Source organism: Alligator sinensis, unplaced genomic scaffold (genome assembly GCF_000455745.1).
Source record: "Alligator sinensis unplaced genomic scaffold, ASM45574v1 scaffold1357_1, whole genome shotgun sequence".
In the NCBI taxonomy this organism is placed as follows: domain Eukaryota; kingdom Metazoa; phylum Chordata; order Crocodylia; family Alligatoridae; genus Alligator; species Alligator sinensis.
In genome coordinates this window covers 133,188-143,689 of record NW_005843146.1, presented here as the reverse complement: position 1 = coordinate 143,689, position 10,502 = coordinate 133,188, and the positions used below count along the sequence as shown (strand labels likewise).

Below are 10,502 nucleotides of genomic sequence, written 5' to 3'. Positions count from 1 at the left end.
TGCCTATGCAGGGGGTCGGACTCGATGATCTATTGAGGTCCCTTCCGACCCTAACATCTATGAATCTATGAAATAACGGCAGAATTTACATGTCTGTCCATAGGCTCAGTATCATAGAGTTCATTCCCGTGATAGCAGCCCACAGCCATGGTAATAGGCATATATTCAAATATTTCTGTCATGTGTGTTCATTATCTTGAACTGAAACATTTCAGATTCTTTGTCACCAGAACAAGACTAGCTGCATTAATAACTGATAAGAATGACCTTACATCTAAAATGTAATTCCCATTTGCTGGAGAACAATAAAGATATAACAGCTACTTCCAGAGAGATTCACATGCAAGAGGAATCAGAACTCGTGACAGAGGTGATATCTTTTATTAGACCAACTAGACATTTGCAAAAATATCTTTATTTTCAAGCTTTCAGGCACACACACGCTTCTTCAGGCATAGGAGAATGCAAAGATTGTAACATTTCTCCTAGGTGGAAATGAAAATTCACATGCAAGAGAACATTTAGGCCATATCCTACTACAAACAAACTACCTTGGACTAAGCTCAGTTGGAACAGTTTGACAAGCTGTGTCTGTCATAGAGACAGCTGTTTTCATAGAGTCATAGATTATAGAGTTGGAAGAGACTCAATGGATCATCAAGTCTGACCTCCTGCCCCTGGCAGGAAAGAGGACCAAAGTCAGATGACCCCAGCCAGGTGATTGTCAAGCCTCCTCCTGAAGATCTTCAAGTTAGGTGACAGCACCACCTCTCTTGGAAGCCCATTCCAGATTCTGGCCACCCTTACTGTAAAAAATGTCTTCCTAATGTCTAACCTAAATCTACTCTCCACTAGTTTGCACCTGTTATTCCTAGTTACTCCCTGGGGTGCTCTGGTAAACAGTGCATGCCCAATTCCCTGCTGTCCTCCCCTGATAAACTTGTAGGCAGCTACAAAGTCACTCCTCAGCTCTTTTGTAAAGACTGAAGAGATCCAGATCCCTCAACCTTTCCTCGTAGGGTCTTTTACAGAGACCACTAATCGTGCAAGTGGCCCTCCTCTGAACCCTCTCCAGATCCTCTGTGTATCTTGAAGTGCGGCACCCAAAACTGGACACAGTACTCCAACTGCAGCCTGACCAATGCTGCATAGAGGGGGAGCATCACCTCCCTCGATCTGTTGGTCATGCATCTGCTAATACACGACAAGGTGCGATTGGCTTTGTTGATGGCCTTGTTACACTCCTGGCTCATGTTCATCTTGGAGTCAGCTATCACTCCAAGATCTCTCTCAGCCTCTGAGCTGCTGAGAAGGACAGCCCCCAACCTGTAGGTGTGCTGGGGATTCCTCCTTCCTAGGTGGAGTACCTTACATTTATCTTTGTTTAATTGCATCCTATTTCTCTCTGCCCATTGATCTAACCTGTCCAAGTCGGCCTGAATCTGCTCCCTGCCTCCGGTGTATTAACTTTGCCCCATAACTTGGTATCATGTGTGAACTTGGAGAGGGTGCTCTCCACACCCTCATCCAAATCACTGATGCAGATGCTAAACAAATATGACAATACTGCATTATATTGATCACTCAGTAGCACATGCATATTCTAGCTATTGAAGTAATTTGTTTTTAAGGGTGGGGGGAGGGGGATCAGTGCATGCCTTTTTTGCCTCCAATATCCCTGCAATGATGTTATGGACACTCCAGCACATCCCATGGTCCTGTGTGAAACAGCAAGTTTGATAAACTTCATACATATACTGACAGTTTGAAGAACAATTAATTTCTTATTCCTCCAAATGCTGCTTCCCAGGTTTTGGGCAGAAGTAGCACATCCTTTTGAAGCCTTAATCATTAACTACAGTTATTTTTTACAATGGACCATTTTAAAGCTCATGAAATCTGGGGTGGGGAGGAGAGAAGGGGGAGAGGAAGACAATGTTTCAGGGATTAAATTAAGTTTCTTAAGAAATTGTGTAACAATTTTTGAAGCCCAGGTAATACTCACAGAGGTGGCTGCTTTGGGGATCTTGAAACATCTTCATCTGGGGCTTCATATCTGAAGTCGCAAAATTGCAGAAGAAGTGAATCTAATCTGTGGCAGTTTTTTAAACAGAATGCAAGTACCTCTTGATCCATTTGGGTAAATGCATGAGAACTTAAATTCACTGCTCTTAAATGACTCAGTGCACTTTGCACAAAATTTTCTTCTTGAATTTCATACAAACAGTGAAATTCCTCAAGCTGATGAAACGCTTTAACCTGAGCTCCTAAACCTGACTTCTGCCAATGAGATTTCAGAGACAAGTCAGGTGTTTGGGGCTTTGCTTCAAACCATTTCAGTAATTCTGGTTTAATTTTCAATGAAATTTTGCAGCTCAGTTTTTTCTCAACGTCCTTCATTCTCTCTTCATTTAAGAGACCAAACAGAAATCTCACTGTTAGCATTAAATGATTCATAGATTTCCCATAGTTGGCTAACAAAGTTGTCACAGCTTGCATGTCATTTCCTGAGCCTTTGCCTACTGCTGCTGCTTCTTCATAGGCGGCGGAAGCAGGGGTGCTAACAGAGCCGCGAGCAGCTTGTCGGGGGGGCGTGGGGTGGGGCATGGCTCCTGCTGCTACATGCACCCCCGAAGGCATGGGGGACACGTGCCCCTGGATCTGCGCTGGGGGAGTCAGGCTGCTACGTCGGGCTGGGGCTGCGTTGGGCTCTTCCCGGCTGGGCGGGAGCTGGGCTAGGCTCCGCCTGGGGTGGGCAGCAGTGGCACTGGGAGCAGGGCTATGGTGGGGGCTGCAGCTACTCAAAAATTTGCCCCTTGGATCCCCCTTCCCAGCGCTGCAGCCACCTGCCCCAAGTGCAGCCTGGCCCAATGCCAGCTGGGAAGAGCCCAGCACAGCCCTAGCCCCAGCCTGCAGCGGCAGCCTGCCTCCCCTCATGCAAATCTGGGGGCACACGCCCCCCATGCCCTCCCTGGGTGCGTGCAGTGGTAGGAGCTGCTTCCCCCTCCCTGTGCTCCCCGGATGAGCTGCTTGCAGCTGTGTCCCACGCCCGATTTGGAGGGGCTGAGTGCACTCACTTGCACGCGTGCGCTCAGTGCCTCCTAATAATTTTTTCCCCTTCTGCGTATGTGCTTCTTCTTTCACAGCATAAAACAGAGCTGCAAAAAACTCTTGAAAAGACAGGTGGATGAAGCTGTAGAGGCATTCACAGTCAGTGCTTTTTTGAAAGAGGTTCTCATTCAGAAAGAGGGAGTCACCTGTTTCTAAGCCATGCTTCTGGAGTTCCTCTGCCCCGAACAGGATTTTCTGCCTGCAGACCCCATCTGCAGCCAAGGAGCAAAGTCCTTTCAAGTTAGTTTGCAGGAGTTGCTTTGACTTGCTTCTTGGGTCCTTCAGTAAATTGAAAAGGTAGAGCAGGTACACTCCTGTGACTGTTGTCGAAGTCTGTGCAAGATCTTCACCTTCATGCATCTGCTGCTTGATGACAGTGCAGACGATCCAACAGACAACGGGGACAAAGCACATGGTGAGGAGCATTTCATTTCTTTTTACAAAATTAAAGGCTTTTCTTGCTTTCCCTTTATCCCCAAAATATTTGTCAAAGTATTCTCTCCTCTCGGTTTCTGAAAACCCCAGGATTTCAGCGTAGCGCTCATTGTGCAAGCACTTAGCGTTCATTGTGCAAGCACTGCCTGAGCTCCTCCAAAGCAGCTGGTCTTGTAGTAATGAGTAAGGAGCATTTCTCAAGGACTTTTTTCCAGACTAAACTGCTCAGCACGATTTCCATTGGTTTCTTCTCCCAGGGATCAGAGCACAGATTCTCTTCTGGCTGATCCAAGGAAAACCTCAGTTCATCAAAGCCATCGATTATGAACAGGAGTCTCTCTGGATTCACCAACATTGCTTCAATCGGTGCACGTTGATCAGGGCAATTCCTTAGGATCAAATTTGCCACACTTCCCTGCTCAGTGTCAAAGTTAACTTCCCTACAGTTGATGTAGAAAACATAATCAAATGCCTCGTTGTAAAGCTTTCCAGTCGCCCAGTCAAACATGATCTTTTTTGCTGTCAGTGTTTTCCCAATCCCTGCAGCTCCCAGCAACACAACGATTCGTTGAGTTTTCCCTTTTTCATCAGCTGCAAATAAGTCACCGATGGTGATGGATCTCTTTTGCTCAGACATGATTTCTGCATGTCTCTGTCCCGAGGCCATTATTTCATGTTCTCTTTCCTTTCTGGCACGTGTTTCCTCTACAATAATCAGCTTGGTGTATCTGCTGTTTAGAATTACATTCTCACCAAGAAGAGAGTTCCTGTCTTTTATTACTCCGTACTTGTCCTGTACGTGTTCAGTGTACTTCTCCCTGTAACCTGGGTTAGAGACATGAAGCATTAGATATCCTGAGGTAGAAGTTCAGGGGAAATAACACTCTTAATTAACGCTGCAGTGAAGCTGTTTTAACAAGAATAAATGGTACCCACTAGCTGGAAGTCCTGTCGTCTTCTTTCTGTAACACCCACCCATGTACACTGGGCTGTGCATCGTGTTTTTGTGCATGTGTTCTGATATGGGTAAGATGGCCCCTGTTGTTTTGGCCATGTGCCCAGCACATGGCAAGCTGGGGCCTGGATCTGGGGCAAATATCTAGAACCCTCTGGCCTCATTGGGCAGAGGAAGCAGAGGATCCTTCAGGAAGATTGGTGGGGAGAAGGACTAAACTGTGTCCCTCCCAGGTTGGAGAAGGTTTGGGTGATGTCACTCCAGGTATATAAGAATCATTCACTAAGGTCCTCTCTCTCTTTCTCCTGGGGCTGGGAGCTGCTCCCAGTGGGGGGTCTCCCCCTATCTTCACTGGAGAGGCAAGCAAACACTATTTAAGGGGAAAGCCTCAGGTAGAGGGAGAACAAGTCTATTTTGGAGTTTGAGACTCCTATTCCTATTTCCTCCCTCTTCCCCCCCCACCTTTTTTTATTAAATGGATTAATGCCATGTGGGTATTAATCTCTGAAGCAAACTGCCCAGGAATGGGTCCTGGCAGTTGCTGTCTACAAGGGCCTGGCCCCCTCTGACTTGAAATTGTATCCTCGAAGCATGGGCTACAGCTGAGACCAGGTGTCCAGGTCACAGACATAGGCCTGGGCCTTTTTTTCTCCTGTTTCTGCAGCTCTGGTCTTTCAGCCTAGCTGTGTGGCTGAACCCCAGCTATTCAGGCTTCAGTACAGTATAAGGATTGGGACTAGGACTGTAAGGGTGCAACATGCGGTCTGGAGCCACAGTTAACCCACCAAGGCCACCAGGCACAAGTGAGAATCACCCTAAAGCATCACAGGGAGTAATTACCCGAGTAATTTATTTAGTGTATGCCAGGTGGTCTGGGTGGGGCTCAAGCCAAGGTAAAATATACTTAGACCCCAAAATTGAACCCCGTCCTTGTTGCTGCAGACTGGTGCCTGGCAGAAGGGTTACATTTATATCAGCAGTCCCATTGGATTTAGGATGCAGGTAAAATGGTTGGTTTGAACTCTCTGGGCATATCCACACATGCAGGCACATGTGCTTGCAACAGCTCAAATACGAGTAGGGCAAGTTTGTGCCAGAGATGTTTGCCTCTGCATATGTGCCTGAACATGGACTTTGGTGTGGGACAAGTTGTACTGCTTGGGGCAAACTGACCCTGTCCAGAACCCTTGCTGTTCTGCTTCCTGCCCCATGCTGTCCCTGGGACAGTGCTCTAGGGCATAGGGGGGCTCTAAGCCTGGCTCTGGTGGCCTCTCCTATCTGGAGCACCCCGCCTCCCACCCCAGCACCCCTTTCTCACATAGCCCTGCTCCTACCTCCACCTCTCCCCACAGCCCATCACACCCCACAAGTGGCTCCTGGGACCAGGACCCTCCCCCCACAAGGCTGGGGCCACATAAACCAGCACAGTGTGGGCACAGGGCAGGGTTGCAGTGTGACAGTTGCCCCTGCAGCCACAACTCCTACCAGCAGGTCCCATCCTATCCTATGTGGCCAGCTGGCCATGCAGGGTGTGGGGTTTCGGGAGTGGTATAGGTCTTGTGCAGGGTTTGAGATTTGTAGCTGGGTATGTGGGGTTTGTGGGGGAACTGTGGGTGTGGGGGGGCTGTTCAGGAGGGGTGGGTCCCCTGTCCCCCCACAGGGAGCAGCCCCCCCTGCACAGCTCACAGACTGCTACCCCCACAGGGCCCATAGCTCCCCCACACGGGGTCCACAGCTCCCCCTGCCACAGCAGCAGTGGCCACTGGGTGCTCAGGGCCTGCTGCTGCCAGAGCCCCCTGCAGTGTGGCACGGCCCTGGCCTCCTCAGACCCAGTCCTGTCTGTGCTGCTTGTCCCAGGCCCAGCCCAGCCCAGCCCAGCCCAGGGCTGTGCACCTTTGGATAGCACCAGGCCACTCAGGCTTTCACCCAGGGCCTGGTACAACTCGTACAGGCCACACATCGTGTCACACCAGCCCAGGTCCTGCCTTCACATGCCCCATGTGCTGTTGGGCTGGGCCAGGTCTGTAGAGGCAGGACCCAGCCCAGCACAACGCAACATGTAGCCCCCCTGCAAGCAATTCCAGGCTCTGGGTGACAGCCTGAGTGGCTCAGTGCTGCCTGAAGTCACACAGCCCCTTTCCAGGCTGGGCCGGGCTGCAACAAGTGGCACAGGTGGCACAAGGTCTCAGGTGGCTGGAGTCATGCTGCAACACAAGGAGCTCTAGCAGTAGTGGGTCCTGAGCAGGCCATATCTAGCTCACGGGACATACATTGCTGACCCCTGCTTAGGCTACAAAGTAAGAAGGAATGTAACAGGGAGTTCGGAAATTTTGGAGAATCTACTGAAAGTGGAGGGGGCCTGATTCATGTTCTCACAAAGATTGATAGATTCATAGATGTTAGGGTTGGAAGGGACCTCAATAGGTCATCAAGTCCGACCCCCTGGCCTGAGCAGGAAAGAGCGCTGGGGTTGGATGACCCCAGCTAGATGCTTGTCTAGTCTCCTCTTGAAGATTCCCAAGTTAGGGGAGAGAACCACCTCTCTTGGAAGCCCATTCTAGACTCTGGCAACTCTTACTATGAAGAAGTTCTTTATAATATCCACCCTAAATCTGCTCTCTGTCAATTTGTGGCCATTGTTCCTAGTTACTCCAGGGAGTGCCCTAGTAAATAGAGCATCTCCTGTTCCCTGCTGCCCTCCCCTGATGAATTTATGGGCATCCACAAGATCACCTCTCAGCTTTCTCTTGTGAAGGCTGAAGAGATGTAGGTCCCTCAGTCTCTCCTTGTAGGGCCTTACCTGCAGGCCTCTGACCATACGAGTGACCTCCTCTGAACCCTCTCCAGATTCTCCACATCCCTCTTGAAGTACGGCACCCAAAACTGGACTCAGTACTCCAACTGCAGTCTGACCAATGCCGCATAGAGGGAAAGTATCACTTCCCTGGACCTGTTCATCATGCATCTGCTGATGCATGATAAAGTGTGGTTAGTCTTGATGATCACTTTGTCATATGGACTTAGTCACATGATTCATGTTCTCCTGGAATGCCTCCATCTGGACTGAGAGAACCTCTTCTGGGTTCTGAAAAGACTATGGTTTCAGGTGTGCTATTCACTACTCCTATTAGCTAGTCAAACCCTTGGCAGCTCTAGAGTAACTGCCAATCGGTGATAACAGTCCTGTTGCAATGTCACGTACCTTCTTCTCTTCTTCCAAGGGTTTGATCAGGGCCCAAAGCTGGAAAAGAAATAGCATGTGAGTATTGGAGTTACAGAACTGAAGAGAAAGTGTTGCCCATGGAGGGAAGTGAGAGAAGTGTTTCATTCAGGGTTTTCTACAGCTAGAAAAAGCCTAAAGCTCAGAGGCAGAGATTCCTTTGGAGTTAGGGAGTACAAGGCAATCTGCTGTCAGGAAGTGGCCCAACAATGCTTGTGGTTTTACCATGATGGGCCCCGCCACCAAAAGCAGCTCTGTTCCTACAGATGGGGCCAGATTCCCACAGGAGCTCAGCACAGGAAGGGCTGTTGCAATCCAGCCCTTGTTTAGCACTTTGGAGCCAAGTAGCTTTGAAAATGGGGCCCCATATGCATGTCTCACTGCCTAGTCTCCCTCTTTATTGCATCCATAAGGTTCACATGGGAGCCCCAAAAAACAGCATTGGTGACACTGGGCAGCAATTTGAGGTTGGATTTGCTGTTGTTTGAGAGCTGAACAAAAGTCTTAGCTGCTGACAGAGTAGACAACAATAAATTAATTAAAGATGAGACTGAGGAACATAGCTGTGGATTGATGAACGTAGCGTGCCAGTTTTCTTAACTTTACATTTCCAAGCTGAAAGACCAGCAGATGGCCAATTCCAGAGTTGTTGTCATAAGGGTAAAGTGATTCTGCCTCCAGAATACTCTAGAAGACCATTTCCAGAGTATTTGAGGGATTTGATGACAAATCAGAACAACAAGCATTACCAGAACCTTAAAATAAGCATTTGATCATATAACAGTCCATTGCCTTTTGCATCCGTGGGAGCACAAGTAGCAAATTTGAGAGGTCCAGGTCCTTACTGCTTTAGAGTTCATGGACAAATTTATCATCGCATGTCACACATGCATCCGAATGAAGGTGAGCAAAGATCACTGTGACGAGATGTATGACTCATTGAATCCAAATGCACTGTGCATGGAAAATGATCAATGTCTGAAGGAATATCTGAAGGAGTTTAGAGGGGATACACTTGGAAATGTTGATGGATGCCTGTTGTATAGAAGAAAACTAGGCAGAACAGCTCAAGTTGGTAATTACACTGTGGAAAACAGAAACGTGGTACCCTATAACAAGTAGCCTATTTTTGCCCGTCATTTTTTATGGGTTTTTACGTTAGTGTATTGAGAAAAGCCCAAAGACTTTTGCAATGTTGTTGTTGAGCTCATTTGGGCAGATTCTTGTTGCATTACTGTGTACCCAGTGGGAGTTTTGACTGTGGAGTCAGCATCCCACAAGAAATGTATTTTGATCTGTAGCTCAGGAAGTAGCACAATGCTAGTTTTTGCGTACATCTTTTGTTCCTATTGCTACTTTCCTGCTACCAGAAGACTCAAAGGGACATGAGCCTGTAGACATAAAATAGGAGACAGGAAAACAAGAAGCAAACCTGCTGTGCTGCTCTCTAAACTCCTTCAGAAACTATTGAAGTTGAACTTTCTTTACAAAATGGAAATCCAGATCCCCTCAAGCACACAAACATAGGAATGGCCTGAGGGTATCAGACTCAGGCTCCAGTTTGTTCATCATCCTATCTCTGACAGGGCTCAAGACTAAAATTTTCACAACAAAGTACAGGAAACCATACAGAGCAATGGGTTACTGCATACAGACCAATTGGGTTACTCTGCCATCATGAAAGCATGAAGTTTATATCTTTCTTCAAAATCCAAATATTTTTGTTTGCTATACACACACCTAATCTCTCTGGGAGTGTTGTAGTGGTATTACCTAGCCATGAGTTTCACAAATTAATTATACCTTGGTTAAAAAAGTTTGGGAGGAGGTTGGATAAGATTCCCCAAAGGTTTGTCTGGGGTCCAGTGCTATTTTGCATCTTCATTAACAATTTGAAGGATGGAACTGAGTGCATGTTTGGCACACTTGCACATGACAACCAGTTTCATGTAGCTGAAGATGCTCTGTAGTGAAGTTATTAAATCACTTTAATAAATAGTCTGTAATGAATCAGATGAAATTCAACAAGTACAACTGCAAAGTTCTGCACTTATGATGGAAAAAATGCATGCATAAACAGAGCCTGGGAGGTGACTGCAGTGTCCCAGAGAAGGACCTGGGGGGTTACTGTGAACCGGAAGCTAAATACGAGCCAGAAGTGTGCATTTGTTGGGGCAGGTTGGGGGCAGGGGGGAGGAAAACAACAAAAACAGCTTTAGGAGGAGTCTTATATTAGGAGGAGTATAACTTGCCAATCAAGAGAAGTGATCCTTCACTCTATTCAGCACTGGTGAGGCCTCACCTGAAGTGCTGTGTCCAGTTTTGGGCCCTAACACTTCACGAATCATAGAATTACAAACGGGGGTGAAAGAGACCCAGGAGGTCATCTAGTCCAACTCCCTCTTCAAAAGTGGTCCACCCTCAGCAATATCATTCCAGCCAAAGCTTGCCTACATGGGTCTTAAAAACCTCCAAGGATGGAGCTGCCACCACCTCTCTAGGTAACCTTTTCCAGTGTTTTACTACCCTCCTTGTGAGAAAATTCTTCCTAATATCTAATCTAAACTTCCATTGCTGCAACTTGAGACCACTGCTCCTTGTTTTATCATCTGTCATCACTGAAAACAGTCCAGCTCCATCCTCTTTGCAACTGCCCTTCAGGTATTTGAAGGCTGCTATTAAATCTCCTCCCAGACTTCTCTTTGCTGACTAAATAGCCCAGTTCCCTCAGCCTCTTCTCACAAGTCATGCACCACAGCCCTTTAATCCTTTGTGCTGCCT

General features: G+C 47.6%; 1 protein-coding gene across 1 annotated transcript in view; it reads right to left on the bottom strand.

Annotated features, from left to right (window-relative positions):
- The window catches only part of LOC102381365 (NACHT, LRR and PYD domains-containing protein 3-like), a 66,740-nt gene that overhangs the window by 34,304 nt on the left and 21,934 nt on the right, over positions 1-10,502 (bottom strand). Inside the window, 4 exon segments of the mRNA XM_025194007.1 lie at positions 2,006-2,492; positions 3,084-3,687; positions 3,689-4,371; positions 7,704-7,742. Of these exon segments, the coding sequence (XP_025049792.1) occupies positions 2,006-2,492; positions 3,084-3,687; positions 3,689-4,371; positions 7,704-7,742 (1,813 nt within the window).